Here is a 23,975-nt window from a genome sequence, read left to right on the forward strand (position 1 = left end):
ACTGTCTGGTCCTTACACAAAAGGTCTACTGCTGCTGTACACTATAATACATACAATAATATGCCTGTTGGCAGGGGGAAGTGGGCTGGGGGACTTAAACAAAATACCACTGCCAGATTGTTTTGCTTTGTTTTTTCTTCTTTCCTCCTAACAAAACCCAAGTGATTCTAACATGCAGGACGGGTTGAAAATTACTAAGCTATGAATAAAAGAAAAGAAACCCACTGCTTTAACCACATACATATCTTACAAGGGGATTCCCCATTTGTTACTAAATCTCTAAAAGCCAGGCATTCCATATTCCCCAGAGCACATAGATCCTTCAGTCTGAAAGAGGGAGTTCAGCTCCAACTCACCTTAAATTCCTCCTCTAATCCATTGTTGCTGGTCCCTGGAATTTTGTTGTAAATTTTCTGCAGATGTGTTTCTAGAGAGGTCACCTCTAGTTCTGTATCTCCATAGAGATAATGCTCCAGAAGGGCTTGGTATATGAAAACATACTGCATCTGAAATGCCATGATGCCCAAGTTGCCAGTTATACACAACATGTCTCTGTGGTGCCAGATGACCGCCTCCCACCCCCAAATCACTCAAGTCCACTTCTCCTTTGACCCTAGCAGGTATAAAATTATTCACTCGTTTTCTGGTTCAGTGGAGGCAGGACTTCAAATGCACGAAACCCTGGGTTGAGGGGTGTGTGCTTAACTTGGGAGGGAGGGTCCTACTCTGGCAGCCTCCTAGAGTGCAAGACTAGAGGGAAGGACAAACCCAACTCCTGCTCATTCTGACAGCACAGACTGAACAGTCTGAAGGGCTGTCAGAGCCTGGTGACATACGAAACCTGGGCCAGCCTCCCTCCCAGTGCTGTGCCCTTTGAACCCCATGTACCAACCACCGAGCTGATCCTACTGCTGCTCCTGGACATGGCTAAGCTGAGTCACAATTCTGTGGGCACTGGTTCTCTCAGCTGCCTGCATGCGTGCTTGTAGGACCTGTTCCTCATCCACAGAGTCTAGTGCATATGACACATGCCTTTCCGACTCCCCCGTGCTCCATGTCTCCTTTAAGACATAGTTTATAAGGGTCCTTCATCACATTGCATGATGATCATTTACAATAACCCAGGAGGCTGAGTAATCCATGATGCTAGTAGGTGTTTTGGTCCTGGAATGCCCTCTGCCCACCTTACCCACAAATCACTCACGTCTGTTTGCACCATCTGGCAGCGCTGGGCCCGGATCCGGCTCACAAAGCCATAGACGTCCACTTTCCGCTCTGTATGCATCATGTCCAGCATGGCATCGATGACAACAAAGGTACCTGTACGCCCTACACCCGCACTGCAGCCAGAGAGCAGGGATGTTACTAGGATGGCCAGCATGCCTTGTGGAAGCATACAGGGAGGGGGTAGCAGAGGCCAGGACTCTTTCTTCAGGCCAGTACATTCTAATTCTGAATGGGGAATAGCTGGAAGACTGATGGAGCCAACAACCCCACTATACCTTTGGTTATCAGGACCAGGGAATCCTGACACTTAGAAAGGTGTGAAAGCACCAAGCACACAAAACACACAAAATCTAGCTTTCTGGCTTCATAGCAGTGGTCTCCCCACCCCCAGTCTTGGAGGACTGCCCTTCCCTCTTTCCTCATATGGTCTATCCCAGCACCAAAACTTGAGTCTGGCTGCTGCCCCAGGACCCTAACAGCTTATCTGCTCTGTGTCAGCCTCCTCTCATTAGCCAGGGCCCCCGTGTTTTCCTTTGCTCTGACCACGGGCACAGAATATGGTATAAGCGGGAAGCCAAGGGTCAGCCACACTGACCTGCAGTGGACCACGATGGCCCCTGCATACTGAGGGTTACAGGCTTTCACCTTCTTGAGAAACTTGAGCATTCCGATAGGGGTGAAAGGCACCCCAAAGTCTGGCCAGCTGGTAAAGTGGAACTGAGTGATGAGGCGCTGTGGCTTCCTGTTGGTCACGTCGCCCACCTGTGGAGTGAGGAGATCCTGTGTGTGGGCCCTGATAACCTGGGGCAGGGCAGTGCCAGGGGTAGGGAAGCTTAAAAGCCAGGGCCAGCTGTGGTTGTCAGTGACAATGGGAAAGTGAGAGTCTATCCAAAGAATAGTTAACTATGGAGAAAGGATCTCTTCCCAGGAACCCCATGGGGTAAGGCAGGGCTCTCACAATTATTCTCAGCTGACAGATGTGAAACGTGAAACTCAGAGAAGTGACCCTGTCAAGGTCTCAGAACTAATTAACAGCAATGTCAGAACTAAAATGCAGGTCTCCTGACTCTTGGTAAGCCCTCTTTTCACAGCACTACTGTGCCCCTTAGCTAAAGGCAAACTTTGCTCAAGCTTCCAGGGTCACTCAAGGAGGACCAAGAGCAGGGGCCACCACATCCCTGATGTCAAGATCCTTCAGAGTAAGAGAAGGTGAGTAGCCAGAAGATTATACCACATCTGAGAGACACTTGGTTCATAACTACAATGATGAAACACTATTTCAATAACACGTTTTTCTCCCGGTCATGAAAATGCTCCTCCCTTGGCTTTGACAGAATTCCCTAAGAGCCCAGATGTCTGGTTTCAGAGCCCAAACAGACCTCACACTCAGTGATTCCTGACCTGAGTAAGAGAGGGGTAACCCAGTCTGTTTGACCTTCCCAGTAGTTAGCAGAGAAAGGAGGCAGGAGACAGTACCTGCTGAATGCAGAACTTCCGCACTGTGTAGTCCACCAGGACAGTCACATCCTCCACTGACACACGAATATTCCCGTAGGTCCAGCAGCCTTGGTCTGGCCAGTACTGGGCACACTTACACTGGAAAGGAACAGACATGCATCCCCTGATGACCTCAGACCTCCCGCCCCCAGCAGACATGTAGAACCTGAAGGAAAGGACCACAAAAGCCCAGGTAGAAGTCCCCAGAGAAGGCCTCTTCTCTCACCTTGGTCCCTGCAGACTTATTTTACTGTTCTTTTTTCAAGTTTCTCAGCTTCCATCCTGTTCAGCAGTATCTCTTGACCTTTACATAGCCCCAGCCCTATACTCCTTCTTTCCCACTCCTGTTCCCTTAGTTCAGGTCAAAATGGGCATTATTTTACTACAAAATATGCCCTTCCACAATACCCAGGTTATGATCTAGGGACAGGCCTGTCTGTTCCCCTGGAACTAGCAACCTGCTGAGGGGCTTACCAAGGCGGGATGATGCCTTCTCTGGGACCCGAACAGCTCCTGAGAGTAAGAGGTCAGGTAGGAGGAAATGAACCTATAGCAAAGCCCTAGTACTATCCCTTCTAAGCACTGCAGAACTGCTGATCAACATATCCAACACCCCACGGTGGGCATCAAGGGAACTTAAGGGCCATTTGGAAAAAAGACTGTCATGAATGGGGGTTCTTCTCTGGAGCTTGATCCAGAGCTCAAGACTGGTTCTGGCCGTGACACAGTGATAGGGCTGGCCAGGCACAAACTTGGTGGCCAGAGCACGAAAGAAAAGAAAAGGACCAGTCAGAAAGCTGCTTGCACAAAGATCAGGCCAGGGCCTCAGATTCCCCCTTGCACCCCACAGGGTCTCAGTTTATACAGCTCCCTCTGCTGACTCCGAGGAGGTACAGGAAACCACGAGAATGAGGGATTGGAGAGGCCCAGGGAAAAAAGCTCCTCTGTAGCTTTTCCTTGGCAAATGGCCCAAGTCTTTCTTCTAGGTTATTTTGAAACCACAGTGAGTTGCCTATCAGGCATGGGGAGGGTGCCCTCGGCGCACCCCTGAGGTTCATCTGAGACCTCCAGGCCCAAAGAAAGTCTAGGAAGTGCACTGGTCTGGGTTCTGTCTGGATGACTGGCACAGAAGCCACAAAGGAAGCACAAAAGAGGGACACCCCAGGCTCAAACAAGAGTTCCTCTGCTGGTCATGCCTATCTAATTTCTTCACTCACCTCCTTTCTCTCCTTCAGGTTGGTCACCATGACAATGGTGGCTGTGTTTTGTTCCCAGATCATCCTCCAAAAATCATTCACTGTTTCTTCTTTTGGTCCTAAAGTAGTCAATAGCAAAGATGAGGAGAGCACACACCAAGGGGAAGAAATCTGCTGGGAAATTGGGAACATTCATTCCTGACTTTTGGAAGCCTATGTCCACATGTTCTCAGCTAAATATCCAATCCATCTATTCATCCACCTACTAAGTGAACATTTCCCATCCACCCTGTATGTGTCAATCACTTTACCAGGAAATGAAGGGGGCTGGGAGGCTGTGAAAATGTAAAGAGAACACAAATAATGCCTCTCAAGGATATTATAGATGAGGATTAGAAATCCTAACTGCTCACTAAATACCTATGTTTTTGGTCAGCCAATGAGCTAAGTGCTTTATATCTCATTTACTCCTTCCTATCATGCTCTAAGGTAGGTGTTGTTAGCCACAGAAATGCTAGGTGGCTTGCTCAGGCTAGAATTTAAAATTTACTGCCATACAGTCTTTTCCAAAATGCTGCTGGGAGATTTCTAAACAAAATGAGAGTGCAAACAAAGAGAAAGAAATGGGATCTAACAGGATAGAGGCTAATGGAATTCCCTGGGTGTTGGTGAAGGAAAGGCTCAAGATGACAGAGGATAGAGGGCAACCAATCCAGAATGGAACTGAAGAAATAAGGTTCTAGAAGAATCGTAAGATTAAAAAAATTTTAAAAATTAAGCCTCATGTTTCTGAAGGTACTGAGAGGAAATAAATATTTCTAGTGGAGAGTCTGGGGGGAAAAACTCAGTGCTAGGTATATAAAAAACTAAGTAAACAGGATAAAGAAGGTAAGTATTCATTTGGAAAAAAGGAAAACCAAAAACTGTATAAAACATCATGTAAAACTTCAGTTGTATATAATATTAGTATAATAATAATAATAACAGTATAAGAAATATTATCTTAGCTCTAAATTGTGATTTAACTCTTCTGGGAAAATGGGGGAAAGGGACATGTGTATGCATGTATGACTGAGTATAAGACAGTCTGTAAGATGATTAAATAAATTATCATCTGTCATAAGAAGTCATCAAGAGATAAAAATGGTTGCATTGGGTAAAAAAGTGAAGAGGAAATGGGGGAGAACTTTGTTTTTATATGCTTTGTAATACCCTTCTGACTTTCTTAAACTTTGTATTCCCTTTGGTAAGAATAAAAAAAAATAGTAATAAGAAAAACAAATAATGACAGGGTGGACATATGCCAACAAGATGAACAGAGGTAGAGTTGTTCTACTATCTAGCAAGGTCAGGAAAAATCTCTTGGAGATGGTGACATTTAAGCCATATGCTGGGGTAGATGAGGCGGAAAGGAATTTAGAAAGGGGATATAGGGAAAAGAAATGCTCCACGCAGAAGTGCTGGGGACAGCAGCAAGAAAAAACACGAGGTGTCCAGGGACTGTAAGGAGTTCAATGAGGTTATAGTATAGGGCACATGGAGTGGTAGAAGATGGAGGGGGAAAAACAGGTAACAGAATCTAAAGGGGTAGAGGCCAGGCTAAGGAAGGCTTGTTGTATAAATAATAGAAATTTGTTGTAGGATATCCACAAGTCCTAACAAGAACGTTGCATCAGTAAAGGCCATCCTGGTGGAAGAAATGCAAGGAGCAAGGTTGGGACCTAAGGGTCAATTAGTAGGTTACTACAACAGAGCTGGAAAAAAAGATGGGGATAAGGCAGTTTCAGAGAAGACGGATTTTGGAGAAAGAAATAAGAGAACCACTCATATTCAGAGCAAAGAACAGGCAGGAAATCTGGATGATCCCAAATCTGGTTTGGTTGATTAGATGAACAGCCTTCCATTCATGGTGATAGCTAGAGAATACAGGAAAAAAGCAGTTGTGGGGGCTGAAGAAGACTGATTTTGTTTTATTTTGTTTTGAAGTAATCTCTACACCCAACATGGGGCTCAAACCTTCAAACCCAAGACCAACAGTCTCATGTTCTACTGACTGATCCAGCCAATGCCCTAAGGCATATTTTAGTTTTTGATGTTGAAGAGTCTGTGGAGGTATCCAGGTGGTGAGTTAGAAAAGTTGTTTGAAGAGGTGCCTGGCTCACTCAGTCAGTTAAGCATTTGCCTTTGGCTCAGGTCATGATCTCAGGTCCTGGGATTGAGTCCCACATCGGGCACCCTGTTCAGTGGGGAATCTGCTTCTCTCTCCCCCTCTGCCCCAATCCCCTTCTTGTGCTCCTCTCAAATAAATAAAATTTAAAAAAAGAAAAAAAGGAAGGAAGGAAGGAAAAATAGCTCAGAAATTCAAGAGAGTCAGCAGCCAGACAAACAGAGGTGGGTATTAGATGAGGTCTCTCAAAGAGAATACAGAGGAGAAGAAGAAAAGAAGGGGTCAAAAAGAGAATGTTGGAGATCTTTAGCATTATTCAAGTTCAGAAAGCAAACGCCTGGGATGAAGACTAAGGACGAGCAGATGGAGAAGCAGAACTAAGAAATGGTGCCATGAAAGACAAGAGTGGAGTTTCAAGGAAATAGTCATCCACAGATTTGGGGAGAAACTGTATTTTAGAGGCAGAAGGAAGAATAAAAGCCAGAGAAGAAATATTTAGAAAACTGAGAAAAACCAACACTGAATGTCAGGAAATAACAGAGAATTTCAAGGAGCATGAAGTACTGTGGAGAGGCTCAAGAGGAAGGGGTGTGTGAGAAAAGATCTATCAGAAAATCATAGGTGACTTTACTTCAACAAATATTTTAGCATCAACAAGGTCCCATGGCAAATAAAGAGAGGAAGAGATTGCACATTGGCTACTCGTGCTAGAATGATCACTGAGCAGGTGGCAGCTAAGCTGGGCTTCAGAGGGTAGACCTGACTTAAGGTCAGAGGGTAAGAAAAGCAGGGCCTGGTTAGGCAATGGCCAGGCCCCAGTGGAAGACTGTAAGGGCAAGAGGGAGCTAAGGTTTTTCTTAGCCATCTTATTTTACTTCTGTCTCTGTTTTATCTCTACCATGGTTCTCGTCCCAATAGAACTTTCTGCAATGATGAAAATGTTCCATATCTGCACTAATATGGTGGTCTCTAGCCACATGTAGCTATTAAGCCTTAAAATGTGACTAGTATGATTGAGAAACCAAATTATAAATTTTATCTAATTTTAGTTAATTAAAAATTCTAATTTTAAATAGCCCCAGTTGGCTAGTGGTTATTGTATTGAAGAGCACACCACAGTCACTTAACCAGAACTTCTGTTAATTTTGGTGTAAACTGTCCTCTACCAACTAAGGGCCCCAAAAAGACATGGATCATCTCCTGTTTTATTCCTGTACATATCCCTATCAACTAGGCCAGTGCCTGGCACATAACAGATGGCCAATAATTTACATTTGCTGAATGGCTAAATAAATGGGCTCTGCTGGACCATAATAACATCAATTATTTTGCAGTGCAGCAAACAACATGATATTTTTACTAGGATCCCAAAATGGAGGACACTTACTAAAACTTGAGGCTATGGAAATGTGTGCAAAGCACATCTAACCTAATGGCACTAAGTCCCTGCTCTGAGAGTTCCTAGACCACTTTTCTGTAAATAACAGAGGAGCTGAGGCCCAACAACAGGGGGAGGAGATGAGCCAGCCTGGACCCTGTGAGGTGGCCAACCCTCTGGGGAGACTGAATCCAAATTCAAACTCTTGAGAAGCCTGGCTTGCACCTAAGGTTCCCATCAGGCCCTAAGACAGAGGACCTCATTAGGGAGAGAGAGAAAGTGTGTGTGTATGCGCGCGTGCGTGTGTAGCCTTCTCCAGTCTTTTTTATGCACATACACAAAAGAACTTCTTTAACAGGATCCCTGGATACTGTCATCAAGATGAAGGCCCTTAGTTATAAATGTGCAAGGCAGATTTTATTTCTTTCAGATGATAGTGATTACAGAAAAATTACAGCATTCTGATTAATCTATTTAGCATCTGCACCAAAAAAAAAAAAAAAAAGAAAGAAAAGAAAACCCACTAATGAACTAATGGTTGAGCCTGAAAATAGAAAATGATCATTACTTTACCTTGTGCAGCAATGAATTTGTTCTTTTCTTGGTAGCCCTGAGGGTAGGGTGGGGGAGAGGTGAGGGATAAAAAGAAAATGAGAACCAAAAATGGATAGGAATGAACTTTCACCTCCCAGTTAACAAAGCCTCCCTTGTGAAAAGGTCCAGGCAATTAACAAGATTTCCATTCTAGAAATTTCGGAAGGATTAGCTTTGGATACCAGGAATCAAAGATTACAAAGATCACATGGTCTAGGTAGTCTTCTCAAAGTGAATTATTAATGAACACTGGTGTAAGAACATCCAAATACCAACACCTAGGCTAGACACTGTTCCTGATACCTTCTTCGCAGCTGAGAGTCTAGGTGTCAGTGCTAACCCTCCAAGGCAGAAGCATGTGTGGTGGTTCCATGGATGAAGCTGGGCCCACATCAGGAAGGAAAAGGGGTTCTTTTCTTTTAAGGAGTTATTTACTTGATAGTCCTTTACCCAAGTCCAAAAACCTTTGGGGAAGAGCCTTTGGGTATGTGGAATAGTTCCTAGTGTTAGACAACTGGGTTCCCCGTTACAGGTAGTAGAAGACAAGAAGCAAAGGGGCCTGGTAATGTCACTGAATAGATACGGAGCCTTGGAAAAACTAACTACTGGCAGTATCTTTCTTTTCCAGTTTTTACTGTTTTAGTGATACAACTTTTCAACATTTTTAAATATAGTGTTCACTTGAAAAGTCCTAGGTAAGTGAAAAATCCTCTGACTGAAGAATTATAAATAACCTGTTGAAGACAGCCATAAGATGGGCAATGAGGGAGGAGGCAGCTTCACAAATGGGACACCATGTCACACCAAGATGATGGCGTGAAATATAAGTCTGCAAGGCAGTGGCAGAATAAAGGAAGGGGCCTGAGTCTGAGAAGCCATGTCCTATTGTAGTTCAAAAGAGAGAAAGACAGGGCTGCTTGCTAGCACAGAAGGAGAAAGCAGCTTCAGACCCCGAGTGATGGACATATTTAAAGCCAGTAATAAGAAGCTTGTTAAAATTTTTCTGGAGAAGGGGAATTTAAGTTTCTACAAGTATTTTTAATCATTAGAAGACAGAAACTGAGAAAGGCTTAATTTGTTAATAGCTAAACTTGTCATTAAAACTGAGAAGCTCGGGGCGTCTGGGTGGCTCAGTGGGTTAAAGCCTCTGCCTTCAGCTCAGGTCATGATCCCAGGGTCCTGGGATCGAGCCCCGCATCGGGCTCTCTGCTCAGCGGGGAGCCTGCTTCCCCCTCTCTCTCTCTGCCTGCCTCTCTGCCTACTTGTGGTCTCTCAAATAAATAAATAAAATCTTAAAAAAAAAAAAAAAAAGAAACAAATAACTGAGAAGCTCTTGGGAATGTGTTAAGCCAAGTCATATCCCTGCTCCACAAGAAGGCACTAATTTCTCACAGGAGCATGTGGGCCATGAGCAGCTTAACAGCCCTGCTGGCAGACCCAGCCCCAAAGTGCTTCTGTCCCATCCAACACTGTGCCATATGTCCCTATGAATGCATGCTGACATTGTGATATGGCAGCACTGCTTAACCAATAAGGTATAGCTAGAATGAGGCAAATCTACTGCTCTTCCTTGTGTTATGATCAAGGAAAAGATAAAATGTGGCTCCCTGATTCCTGAGATGTCTTTGGATTTTCAAAATCAAATCATTGGCTAGCTCTAGGTGGTAGCTACATTTGTATCTGTTAAAAATAAAAACATTCCTGAAGATCCTACTCTTACAACATCTACAGTGAGGAAATTAGTCCCTCTTAAGACTCCAGGTTGGAAACCCACTTGCCAACTGTGCCACTATCTGTTTCATCATCTCCTGTAACTAATGCCAGGTTTGCTTTTGAACCTTTGTGGTCTCCAACCCATAGGTCTCATTCCACCCCCCTGCCTGCTGCTACCACGCCACAGTGCTGAGTACCACTTCTCTTCAAGATTCCCATTTGATCTTAGTTCTCTGTGCAAGAAAGGCTTGGTAAGGTGTTGCCAAGGGTAGAAATGGGGATTAACTATAAATGGACAATAAGGTTCTTACTGGTGTGAACAAAACGTTTTTAAAAGTAAGATGTGCGGCACCTGGGTGGTTCAGTCAGTTAAGCATCTAACTTTGGATCAGGTCATGGTCTTAAGAGTTTTGAGATGGAGCCCCTGTGGCAGGCTCTGCGCTCAGCAGGTGGTCTACTCTCCCCTCTCCCTCTGCCCCTACCCCCACTTATGCTCCCTCCCTCCCTCTCAAATAAATAAAACCTTAACAAAAAAAAAAAAAAAAAGGGAAGAGACACAAGTATCTTTGAGATTATGAAAATATTCTAAAGTGGACCAGCGATGGTTGTATGTATCTGTGAATACACTAAAAACCAAAGAGTTGTAAATTTTAAATGGGTGAAAATTATGGTATGTGAATTACACCTCAGTGAAGTTGTTTTGTAACCTGCCTATGTCACTTAGCATAAATCTTTAAAGTTATAACATGTATCAGAATTTTTGCTCTTTATTGACACTGAATAATACTCTACTGTATGCATATACAATATTTCACTTCTCCATTCATCCACTGAAGGGCACTTGGGTTGATTCCACCTTTTGGGTATTGTGATTAATGCTACTATGAACACGGTGTGCAAATTCTATGGGTATCCTCTTCAAACACCCGACTTCAGTAGTCAGGCTTGCCCTTGTTAGCTTGTGCTCACTTGTGCTCTCTTTTTCAAACTTTCTTTACTGGCTCCTCACACAGAGGACCATTTCTGTAAACATTGCTAAATCACCATTAAAAAAATCTCCCAGTTTTAGCTCTTCCCTCAGGCCTTGGTTCAGAGTAGACATAACTAATCAAAGTTACCTAGTGTCAGATATTCTTGTCCTGTTCTTCTCCCTTACTTTTACTCAAGATGGTAAGATCTGCTTTTGTTCTTACTAATCTGAATAAGCTCAAAAAGGACTCACTGATGCTTACAGAAAAGTACACCTTTAGATTTCTATGGGAAATCTTCTGGAATGACAACAGGGTAAACATAAGAATACATATGAAACTATCTGATCTTTAAAAAAATATTTTTGGTCTTGGACACCTGGGTGGCTCAGTGGGTTAAGCATCTGGCTTCAGCACAGGTCATGATCCCGGGGTCCTAAGATTGAGTCCTGCATTGGGCTCCTTGTTCAGCAGAGAGCCTGCTCCTCCCTCTCCCTCTGCCTGCTGCTCCTCTGCTTATGCTCTCCTTCTCTGTCAAATAAATAAAATCTTAAAAAAAAAAACAAACATTTTTTTTTGGGGTCTCTTAAAAAATTTAGACTCCTCAGGAAAAACCTGAAATGACAAATATTCCTTCTAATGTGAAGCTGGAAAGGAGCCAGCAGATGGTAGCCAATGGTCATTCAAGGTAATAATGAGGAAAACCCTGAGTTCCTTACATTGATGAATGAAGCATTGATGTAATCAGAATCTGGAACTCCTTCAACTGGTGTCAGATGGACTCTAGAGTGATCATCTAGGAAAAAAAAAAATTAATGTTTCAGTTAATGATACAACCAGGCCAGCTGAGACATCTGTGCCTATGTGCCTTAAGATATCACTGAAACACTGTTTATAAGAGCAATAATTTGGACACATCTCAGCCATCATTCAGGGACTAGTTAAATAAATTAAGATGTACCCACAACAAGGAACGATAAGGAGTTAATAAAAAGGAAAATGAATATTTCTGTTTCTTGACAGGCGAACTGCCAATATACACTGTTAAAAGAAAAAAGTCAAAGCAATGTAATCAGAATACTAATTGCTTTTTAAAAATATACATAATATGCATATACTCATATATGAATTAGAAGACATGAGTCTCTATAAATGTCTCAGAGAGTGGTCTCTAATATATTATGTACCCAAAAATACACCAGAAATTTTTTTAAAGGATAAATTTTTCTTGAGAAGGCAATTAAAAAAACAAAGCAAAATTCAAACATTTTGCTGTCACATCCCACTGGATTATGCATATCCCATTCTGCAGACCACTGGCTTAGACAAATATATGTTATAAGGTTATAAATCAACTAATTAGCAATGACTAACCCTGGGAAGGAATTATGAAGAGAACTCTGTATTAGGATTTCTTTGCCATAAGCACTACAAAAAACCGTAACAACCATGCACATCCTATCTGGTCCCAGTGAAACTGCTCCTCTTGATCTAGAAACTTTAGGCCTGACACAAAAAACCTGGTCAAGCTCCCTCGCTTGGGTCACTCTGGGGGACCATAAAGGCTCTTCCTGCCCAAAGACTCGACCATACTTATTACCAACCCTCCTATGATCAATCATAAGATTCTTCCCATCCTCAAAAAAATCTGGCTAGAGATGTAGTTTAAGATTATATGCCAGAAAACTCTGCAAACACTCACAAGGCAAGATGTTTACATATCGATTTTTTTCCTTGTTTTCCTCCTTGGAGGCAGCTTCACAGGTGGCTTGGATAGGACAAGCAGGGAGAGCCTAAAAGGTTAAGAGAAATTAAAGGAAGTTACTAACAGGGCTAAACACCAAACGTGCAAAATGCTGCACCATCCCCCGATCTGACAGCAAGTTTCTACCCTAACTTGGGGGACAAAGATGGGCTCAGGTGAACACCTGCAGCCTAACACAGAAGAGTGCACCTCTCCTCTAAACAGCCTGCAAGCTCCTTAAGAGTTTAACGCCAAGAATCCGCAGGGGGGAGAATGCCCTGTTACTGTAAGCGCAGCATGCTCTTTATATGATTACTGTGTGGTTAGGGACCTGTTTTAATGCTGGGTCAAAATGGACCACCCCTGTAAACAGGAATGGGGACATAACTGAAGGGATGGCCATGTTAACCAACATGTAAAGATGAGAAACATCTCAGAGTGAACCACACAGGAGGGGTCTGAATGGCCAGCTGAGTTAGGCCCTCTCTAGGGACCTGAAGGGAATGACAGCCCAGCTTTGAGTATCACGGGGCAAGGAAGCAAGGATGGGCAGGTGGGTGGGAAGACATTCACATGGACGCAGCAGTTAGGAAGCAGAGGATTTGAGTGAGTTGACATTGAACCTGCAGTAGTTTTGGAGCAAATGTAAATTAGCTAGTAGTGGGAAGTGTGTGGATAAAAATAAGTGGTCTGACATGAGATAGTCTGGACTGTATGAACTTAAAATCTGTTAAACTTTCTAGGACCCCATTTTCTCATCTTTAAAACTGGGTTAATATCTGCCACATAAGAAGTAATTACCAAAATCTCAAGTCTAGCATAGAACAAGCATTCAATAAATTGGTTTTATAGAAGTGGGAAGCTAAGCTTTACTATTTGAACGACTTTCCTCTTATGTGTTCCATATATTCAAAATTTAAAAAGCAAGGAAGGAAATAGTTCAAACTTCCAACCTAGACAACCTTTCTGACAAGTAATTTGGAAATATGTTTTATGAACCTTAAAACTATCCATGCTTTGACCTAGCAACTCAGCTTTTGAGAATCTAGGCTAAAGAAATAAAAATCTCTTTGTTCACATTATTTACTTTATTGTCATTTGGAAGATTCCAAAACTGAAAACAACCTTAGTATTCAGCAGTAGGGGAACAGTTAAGTAAGTTATGATTCATGTATTACTTTTCATTTGTTTTTTTTTCAATAGATATAGATTAGTACCTATTAGGCACCAAGATAAATACAGAGCAAACAGTGGTGAATTAATCATATACACAGTTCTTGTTCTCAAGGACAATACAAACTTGTGAATGAAAGACATTAAACAAACAAACATATGAATTACATACCATGAAAAATACAAGGAAAGAACAGAATGCTATTACAGAAAGTATCAGAAAGCCTAAGGTAGAAGTATAAGAAAGCCTAAGCCTAAGCCAAATTTAGATTAAGGGTAGGTCTCTATGAGGAAAAAGGAGTGTGAAAAATAATATTCTAGGAAATGAGACCAGCATCTATGACCCAGAGGCAGGAGAAGGCCTGGCTGTGTGAGTTAACTGAAAGGTTAGTGAGAGTATGTATTACATAGACAATGTGGGTGGTGGGATGGCAAGAGGAAGAGGACGAAAAGGGCCAGGCAAGGTTGGATCACACAAGTCCATGTAGGTCCCTGAACAGTGACTGAATTTTATTTTAAGTACATGAGGAAACCATTAAAGGTTTTTCAACTGCAATCCAGTTTACATGTTAAAGAATCACTCTGGCTGCTATGTGGAAAAGTGACCAGGAGGAAGGTGAGCATAGGAACATGGAAGGAGGATGGTATAAGGAAAAGATGCATCTGACATACATTCCGGAGTTAAAGCTGGAATGAAGGGAAGGTGGGTTGGAGAAAGAGACAGGAATAAAGGATAACTCTCAGGTGCCTACCTTTGATAATCAAAAAAATATATTAAGTAAAAGAAAAGCCAGTCTAAAAGCAACTTATTTTTTCAGATAGATGCAAAAGCTTTAAGAAGGGAGCAAATACACTTCCTGGGAACTAGCAAGATCATGGTAGGAGAAATTAAAGTGGAAGACCCTAACAGGAGTCGGATCTCACAGTCTGTCTGCCTTCAGTTACTCAAGAGAGTTTCCTTTCAGAGTTAAGACGCTGCCAGTTCTGCATGTCACTATACTGAGAAAGCAATTCCTTGGACCCTATGCTGCCGATACATAAAGGGGAAAAGAGAGTTTCCTGGGCTGGACTCTAATACATAGAACAGAGACGTTACATAAGACTGGAACCTCCCAGTTCACCTTTGGTTTGCCTTCTTCCAGACTAGCTAGATTTCCACAGGTTTCTACCCTGGTACAGGGAAGAATGAGATACAAGTTTTTAATGCCCTCATGACTAAGCCAGAGGCTTTCTTCCATGTACACCCTTGTCTAAAATGATGTAGAACAGAAGGAATGACAGCAAGACTCTTGAAAATAGTCCTCAGGGGTCAGTTTTGACTATGACCATACCTCATAATTCCTATCAGCATTCCTAGCTCCCCACAGTCATTATGAAGAAAAACTAGGGTCTCCAGCCAGGCTGAAACCCCTAAAAGGAAAGTCAGGAAGCAACAAGAGCCACTGTTGTTGGCAAGAGAAAACAAAGGGCCTCCCTAGAGAACCTGGGGTTACATGCAAAGGGTCAGACTGAACAGCCTACGGCAGGGATGAAAACAAGGTGAACCCTACCTACTCTTTTAGTTTCTGCTCTGAAAAACCTAGCTCACAGAGCTAGGCACAAGCAGCTGACCCAGAAGGCTACCAGATTGTTAAAATCCCTAGAAACACTAGGAGGCATCAAAGACCATTTCATTCCTTGCTTAAGCCTTTACTAGGGACAAGGCTATATATGAATTATTATTTTTTTAATATGTCAAGTTTTAAAAAAAATTCTTTTTCAATTTTTACATTTTTTTTAAAAAAGGATATCCATTGTACAACTTAACTTAGAAGTTCTCTTGGGGCCTTTTCTCTTCATATCCTTTTTTTTCCCCTCCTACAACTTAGAATTCCATGTTACCATCACCTTGCTTTATCTCTATTCCATACATTTTGTATTCTCAAACAATATATGTATTTCTTTATCAGTCTATTTTTGGAATCATAATCAAATGGTGACTTTTTTTTCTTGCCCAACATTATATTCTGAAGATTCCCTCAGGCTGTTACAGGTAGCCAAAGTTCATTCACTTCAACTACTCTGAAGCACTCCATTTTGAGACCATACCAACATTTATTTATCCATTCTTCTACTGATGAATATATGGGTTGTTTACAGTTAATAATTCTGCCTTGAATACTAATTTTATGTGTTTTCTCATGCACATGTACAAGTGTTTCAAGTATTAGAATCTCTAACCTCACCAAGTAAGGCCAGACTGTTCTTAGACACAGTCTTACCAATTTACACTCCCCCCAGCAATACTAAGTGTTCCAGTTGTTCTGGATCTTCAACAACATTTGCTACTGTCAGACTTTAAATTTATCAAATATAGGCTTAATTTACATTTCTCTGATTTTTAATGAGGTTCACCATCTTTCCAGAGTTTACTGGTCAACAGGGTTCCCTCTTCTGTGAGGTACCTAGTCAAGGGTACCCTTGACTAGGTACCTCACAGAAGAGGGAACCGGATTGCTTATTTTCTTATTAATCTGTAATTTTTCATTCTAGATACTCATCCTTTGTTTGTATAAGTGTTACAAAGATATTTTACTAAGCTTATGGCCTGCCCTTTCATTTGCTTTTTGTCATATTTATGGACAGAGTTTTGTATTATAAGGTAGCCAAGTTGACTGATCTTCCCCTTTATCAACATTTTAAACCTTAAGAAAGCCTTTTTTGCTGTGAGATCATAAGCGTTTGTTCCTCCATTACTGTCTCTGCTTCAATGTTTTGTCTTTTAAATTTCAGTATCTATACCAACTGGGACCTATTTTTTGTTTGGTTTGAACCAAGAATTCAATTTCATTTCTTCCCAAAGGGTTACCCAACTGTCCCAGCACTACTCATTGTAAAGACCATCCTTTCCCCCACCAAAACTGCCATGGCATTTCTGCCATAAAATAGGTTTCCACTCACACATGAATCTGCTTTGGGGCTATTTTGTTCCAGTGGTCAATCCATCTATTCCAGTGCCAATACAAAACTGTCTTAATTTTATAATAATTCTTTATATCTGGTAAGGCAGGTCTCCTCACCTTGTTCTTCTTCTTCAGGAATGTCTTGACTATTCTTGAATCTTTTCTCCTCCATATAAATTTTAGAATCAGCTTGTCAAGTTCCACAAAAAACCTGTTGGGATTTTTATTGGAATTGCATTGAATCTATATATCAGTTTGGGGAGAATTGACATCTTTACAATATTGAGCCTTCTAATCAATCCACTGATCTTAACTCTTCACTAGTTTAGAATTTTTCTTTAATGTCTTCAAACATTTTTATAATTTTCTCCAAAGATTTTGCAAATATTTTGTTAAATTTATTCCTAAGTACTCTACATTTTGGATGCTATTGTAAATGGCATCTTTTAAAAATTATTATCATTTTTCTGACTGTGGCTTGTGTACAGAAATGCATTAATTTTTTATCTTGTTTTTGTATCTATCAACCTTGCTAAAGTAACTTACTAATTCTAATAATATATCTGATGAGTATTTGAATTTCTTCAAGGACAATATTCTCCTCTGAAAAAAATGCTTATTTTGTTTCTTCTTCTCCAATCCTTAATACCTTTCATTTCTCTTCTTGCCTCATTGTGCTGCCGAAGATCTCCAGTACAGTGCTGAGTCTCATTCTTTTCTCAATCTGAATCCCCACGCAAACACTCTAACTGGAGAGTCATCAGTGTCTGAGCACTCTACCATAATGGGCAACCTGCTTCCTTTTAAGGTAGTTCATCACATCTCGGAAAGTTCTGTTTAGAAGGACTCAAAACCTAGACACACATATCTTTTGTATTTCCCTTGTTCTGACTAGTGGGAAAACCCAGAGATCAGCTGGAGCCTTCTCTGTCCCTTGGAAACCCATTAACCCTCAATTCCTTGGACTACTGAATTCTGACACAGTTCCTGCTGATTCCCATAGGCCTTCGGCTCTGATTCATCTATTTCGAGACAACTCATCAATGTAGAGGCTATTCTGCCTCCACCTCACTCAGATGCCACACAGCTCCAGTCCCCAGATTACACACACACGCTTCTCCACCTGGAAGGCAGCATTAAGTGGTCTCTACAAGGACGCAGACTTGCAGCAGGGAGGGTGTCACATCTTGCAATTCACAGATTTGGATCATCTCACTGGCTCCACTCTTTCTTCTCTGTCACCTATCCCCTTTCTCCCAGGAGATAACTACATTTTGCTTTTTTAAAAAAACAAACAAAAAATACCTCGAATGCTTTAGGGATCTCAATAGGTGGCTTTTTAAAGTGTTTCTTTTAGATAAATTCAATGTTTCTACAACAAAAGCTGGTCAATAAAAAAATTCTAGCTTGGGGCTCAGTGGGTTAAAGCCTCTGCCTTCGGCTCAGGTCATGATCCCAGGCTCCTGGGACTGAGCCCCGCATCGGGCTCTCTGCTCTGCGGGGAGCCTGCTTCCCTCTCTCTCTCTCTCTGCCTACTTGTGATCTCTGTCTGCCAAATAAATAAATAAAATAAAAAAAAAATTCTAGCTTATAACTCTAGGGTGAAGGCCATCACCTAGAACTTTCAACCATGGGGGGGGGGGCTTCATGGAAATGCTGCACACTCTCCTTTTAGCCTGTCAAACATCTGAAAACAGCTGTCATGTCTTATGCATATTATTCCTTCAGCTGTTCACCTCCATAATCCAATTTTTCTCCAGAACAATTTCCCATTTAGCAAAACTCAAGCTGGGGACACCAACTCTTTATTCTACATGTTATATATCAATTAAAGTACAGTAGGTATTATGCTAAAGCTAAAGTCTGTTAGTTTCATTTATCATATTAAGAAACTGTTTTGTAAAATATTATGAAAAGAATATGCTTATTATAAAAGAAAAGTCAAATAATTCAGTAAAAAGTCAAAGTTCTCTACCATGTTTCTTACGTCTTTTAACCCTCTTGTAGAAAGCCACTGTTCATAGCTCCAGACGTTAAAAAGTATTTTTGGGGGGCACCTGGCTGGCTCAGTCCATGGAGGATGTGACTCTCGATCTTGGGGTTGTGAATTCAAGCCCCATGTTAAGTGTAGAGATTACTTAAAAAATAAAATCTTAAAAAAAAAAAAGTATATTTTTAAATGGGGATTATGCCAATGTATAGTCCTCTGCAATGTCTTTTCTCCCAGAACAGTGACTTAGAAATCTAGGTTCAGGCATTTATTTTAATGATAGTATAAAATTACATAACGGATACAAGAAATCATTTAGCTAATCTGCTATTTGATAGATATTTGCTTTTCATTTTACTTTCTTTGCTACTATAAATAATGCTGTAATGAACAACCTTCAGGAACACATACTTGGTTTTGTGTCAGAGTCCCAGAAGTTAGGTCAGATAGTATAACCATATGAAATCTGACCGATATTGCCAAATCACCCTTCCAGTGCTATACCAACTTAAACTTGCTCTACCTGTGCATAAGAACATCTATATTCACAAGTCTCTGCCCATACTTGATACCAATCTTCTTAAATTTTCAAAACTAACAGGCCCAAAATAATGGTTAGTTTTAATCTGGATCTCCTTGATTACTTCATGTAGTTCAGCTTTTTATAGGTTTATAGACCATTTGCTTTCTTCTGAGAACTATTAATTTTTCTACTGCAACGTTCAAAGTTCCCTACCATGTTTAGTTTTGTCTCACAGGTCTGTAGCATCTCTTTATGCTTTATGAAAGTTTCTCTTTCTACCTGTGGCAAACAGTTTCTCCCAGTTGGCCACTTTTTTTTTTTTTTAAAGATTTTGTTTATTTATTCAAGAGCATGCAAGCAAGCACAAGTTGGGGGTGGGGTGGGAGAGCAGAGGGAGAGGGGAGAAGCAGGCTCCCCACTGACTAAGCAGGGAGCCCAATGTGCGGCTCGACCTCAGGACCACGATATCGTGACCTGAACCAAGGGCAGATGCTTTACTGACTGAGCCACCCAGGCACCCAACTGGCTACTTTTTTATGGTGTCACTTTTCATAGGAATATATAATATTTTAATGTATTTATTATCTTCCAATATATTCCACTGTGCCTTCTGATTCTTGTGTTTTGCTTAAAATAGGCTTCCTCACCCCATGATTATAAACGTATTATTCTGGTAGACACAAACTGGTGTGTTTGCCCTAAGTGTTGCTGTTGTCTTCCCTGCCAGGGCTAGACACAGGCACAGTTGCACCTGAGCCACATTGTGCCAATCCAGATTCTCAGGACTGTGAAACCAAGAAAACATAGAGACCTCCCTAGAGGGCCCCAGAGCCAGCAGGATAGGGCCTGTTCTGCCCAAAGTTTGGTAGTCTACCTCAGCTTTTGATTCTGTCAGCTTCTCCAAAGTCTTCCCAATTAATGATTTGGGGTTTTCTGTTTGTTTGTTTCTTAATTTGCTTGAGTTTTTTTTTTCCTTTAATTTATTTGACAAGAGAGAGATCACAAGTAGGCAGGCAGAGAGGGGGCGGGGGAAGCAAGTTCCCTGCTGAGTAGAGAGCCTGATGTGGGGCTTGATCCTAGGACCCTGAGATCATGACAAAAGCCAAAGGCAGAAGCTTAACTCACTGAGCCACCCAAGTGCCCCGACTTCCCGACTTCTTTTGGGAAAAAAAAAAAAAAAAAAAAAAAGGACCTTTAACTGACTTAGCAGTTTCCTATCAGAGAGGGGTTGTGACTGAGAGACTGAGGGGAGAAATGTGGGTGTTGTGAGCCTGATTACTGGGTTCAGATAAAGGGAAAGGAATTGCCAACCAGTTTTCAGGACGGGAAAGGGCAAGCCACTCCTAGTTCACAACTGCACTCGGTCACTTCAGTTACTGCTTCCAGTTGCCTGGGGTATGTTTGAGCTTGTGGGATAAAGAGGGAGGGGAAGTCCAATTAAAAGGAGATGAGGAATGCTGAAATCAAGGGGTAGTGCAATTCTGACAAAATCAGATAATGAAATAAGGAAAAGTCCAGCTCTGATATCAAATGTTTATCTCCAAAGACAGCACAAAACTTAGGCCCTTTCTGACTGTGCCATGTGTTTTGTTGAACCAAATATTAAGATTTCAATATCTTGCTGGATGCCGAACGTAATACCAGTGGGACACCTATGTTTCCTAGGCCACTCATGTGAAAGCCAGGGTCTTAAGTGAGATGACAAAGGTGCTGAAACAGAGGAGCTGGAGAAACCAACTGTTAATCCCCTCTAGTATGCTCTCTACTGCACCCTGCTTTCATGAGAAAGACAACCGCCCCGTGACTCCGCTCTCATCGCTCATGGACAATCACGACGCAAGCACAACACAATGTGGAGGTTAAAATACATAAACAAAAAGAAAAGCAAAGAGCTGATACTTGGAGGAAACTGCTCCTGCAGAATTCCTTTCTTTGAGCTGGATCATCAAAAATCGTAGGAATAGTTGTTGATACAGATTTTGGAGATCTTAGACCAAGTAGGGAAGAGCATCATTTTTGGGTAAGGCCAAATTTCTAGTTTGGTATGGTTAACTGAACTTCTGCACGTAGTATAACAGCTCAGAAGCCTGGCCACAATACGGCAGGCTAGGCTGGCCAATGGAAACCTGGCTGAATGCTAAAGTCAGCTAGGTAACCATGAAAAGCCGAAAGCCCCTGGCACAAAGTGGGGGATTATCAGAGCTACCAGGGTTCCAAGAGGTTCAATCTTCCTGCTGACACCTTCACTGTGTCCCTGATGGGATCCACCAAGCGTGCCTTGCCAGAGAAGGCACACATGTGAGGAAAGCACTAGAATCTTTCAGAAGTGCTTCAGTGACTGTCTTCACCAGAGTGAGATGCTCATGGAAAGGACTGGCTTCAAAATGGGATTCTCAATCTTCCCTGGGATGGAAGGAGCCTCAGAGGCCAGAGTCTCCAGGGCCCAGACATCTCTAGTTGTGGATAAGTCACTGGGAAGCTCCCAATAATAGGAATGGGAGGCAGCCAGCACAGGTGAACTAAGGGGACCTGACTGGACTGCCAAGCTAGAGAAAGGGCCCATTTGCATCCAACCGCCAACGTGGTCAGTTCATGACCCAGAACCCTTTAATGTTAGGCATGTGAAAGGAAGAACTTCACATAACATCAACACTAATATACCAGGAACTTTCTCTTCATCTTCTCCTAAGAATTTACACCACTGACCATGGTAATTCCACTGGGTAAAGGAAAATACACTTTTGGGGATCTAGCAGGTTCTGGCCTTAAGCTACCTAATCCCTGGGAACCTAGAATGCCACTATTCTATGCTAGTCAGAATGGAGCCTTTGCAGACCAGGTAACAGAAAGAGTTTTGGCCCAAACCGCACTTATATTAGGAAATACCTACTTTCCCAATGTATAGTTGGAACAGCTATCTACAGCCAGTGGCAGAATACTCACACTGGTCTCTTATCCCAATGGATAAGAAGGACCATTAAAATAGCAAGAGCAAATGCAAGCTGAAGCAGTAATCTCTTTACCAAAAGGCTAAGAGGAGTTACAGAGATCCTGAGTCTCTAGGTGAGTTATAGAAGTGCTACAGAAGACTATAAGTTGCAGAATGAGACAGTACATTTACATGTGTGAGTTTAGTGATGGTATGAAGCGAGTGCTCAATGACTTCCAGCATTAACTATTCTGATGCCTCCTACCACCACCTCCCCACATGCAAGCTACAAAAGAAACTAGCATAAGAGACCGACAGTGTTTAAGGATGTCAGTGGATTATAATATATGAATCACACAGAACTGCGGATTTGTAGGTGCTTTTCCAGACGCGCTCTCCTTTCCTACAGATTGACATAACCACTGGTACCTGGAATATAGCTACTGATTAATAGCTATATATTTTTCCTTTATAGTGCACGAAGACTACATGAAGCAGTTCCCATTCTCATGACAGGAGCAGCCCGAGTGATAAATCATCTTGACATCTATCTGATGTGATCTGGTTCATCAGGATTTTGTCGGTTTCACAGGCCATCACCCTTGATGCCATACTGATGGCATCAAGCTGACAGGACTTGAAAAGCAGGAATATATGTATGTTAGATGTACATGTTAGACATAAAAATAAAAACAGAGTGGCCTGCCACTTCTGCCAAGTTTTCTGAAAGTCAAAGGCCTATGGCATGTCAGGATATCCCCTCCAGCATAAAAGACATGCTGCTGCTCCTTGTCCATTCCCCCCCAATCCCCTAGGAAGGACTGATGCTTGTTGAGCCATTTTTGGATTTTGAAGACAGCATATAACTAATGCTGGTGTCCTACTCTGACTCATTTATTGACTGATCTGAAAGAGAAGGCTCTCTAGTTAACCCAGGCCACAGAGAAATAGGCTCTGGTTGATCTTGTGGGGCCCTAGGTGTCTGTGCTTAAGGCTAAGCAGGAAAATCATAATGCAAAACATTAGGATTTGGAGACAAAACCATGATCCTGTCAGCAAGATCATGTTCTTAGCTTAGCACTGGGCTCTGAAAGAGACTATATGCCTGACTGTGGGTCACAAGATATGCAAGTGACTTCAAATGCCCATCATCAATTAAGTATCACATGATTCCGTAAGCCACAAATGTGGACATATCCAGCAGAATTCAACCCCTAGATGTAAGTAATGTGTACAGGACACTTGCCACATAGCCACTCCTTCAACAGACACAGAATTCCAATGATATCAACAGTTAATGGAAGAAAAAAGTCCAGCCTGGTACACAAATGGCTCTGTGAGATGTACTGGCCCACTCTAGAAGTAGACGGCTATGGGGTAATCTACTTAAGGGATGACTCTGAATGAATATAAAAGAGAAGTCCTTCCAGGAAACAGAACTTCAAGCAAGGTATCACACTACCTCACTGGAGGTCAGGATCTAAGCCGATCCCTGGATGGTGGATAACTGGAACAAGAAAGACAGGATATATTTATGCTCCATGTGTATGCTCACCAGACAGCACTCACTGTTAAAAATCCAGGAGATGTTGCTCAGTTGTTCACTGTCCCAGCGCTGGCCCAATGAGCCCATGAACATAGTGGCCGTGGTAACATAGCAATGGGGCTCTCACCATAATATTTGTTTCAATTTGCCTACCATGCCTCCAGGAATACCACCTCCATCCAGGGGTTTACCGGAATGCTTTACCTCAGGCAATATTCCTCTAAACAACTCACTTTACAGAAAAAGAAGTTTGGCCTGGGGTCACATCCCCTATTACCCAGAAGCAGTGGGCACTACAGATTATGAAAACAGCAGAGCGCCTATTGGGGACCTAGCTCTGGTGATAAGGCTGGTATATTATCTTGGGGAATGAGGTAAATGTTTCAAT

At 42.1% G+C, this 23,975-nt stretch overlaps 1 protein-coding gene across 3 annotated transcripts in view; it reads right to left on the bottom strand.

Moving 5' to 3' along the window:
• LOC132021777 (receptor-type tyrosine-protein phosphatase alpha) overlaps positions 1–23,975 on the bottom strand; it is a 149,101-nt gene that overhangs the window by 18,060 nt on the left and 107,066 nt on the right. For 2 of the 3 annotated variants that reach the window (XM_059406653.1, XM_059406652.1), the window contains 8 exons: positions 12,443–12,533; positions 11,460–11,536; positions 8,039–8,075; positions 3,942–4,039; positions 2,704–2,823; positions 1,823–1,989; positions 1,205–1,340; positions 357–506 (listed from right to left, as the gene is read on the bottom strand). In XM_059406653.1, the coding sequence (XP_059262636.1) occupies positions 357–506; positions 1,205–1,340; positions 1,823–1,989; positions 2,704–2,823; positions 3,942–4,039; positions 8,039–8,075; positions 11,460–11,536; positions 12,443–12,533 (876 nt within the window). Of the gene's footprint in view, positions 1–356; positions 507–1,204; positions 1,341–1,822; positions 1,990–2,703; positions 2,824–3,941; positions 4,040–8,038; positions 8,076–11,459; positions 11,537–12,442; positions 12,534–16,716; positions 16,811–23,975 lie in introns of all 3 variants that reach the window. The other variant, XM_059406654.1, reaches the window with a different exon arrangement.

The sequence above is a fragment of the Mustela nigripes genome, chromosome 7 (genome assembly GCF_022355385.1).
Source record: "Mustela nigripes isolate SB6536 chromosome 7, MUSNIG.SB6536, whole genome shotgun sequence".
Classification (NCBI taxonomy): Eukaryota; Metazoa; Chordata; class Mammalia; order Carnivora; family Mustelidae; genus Mustela; species Mustela nigripes.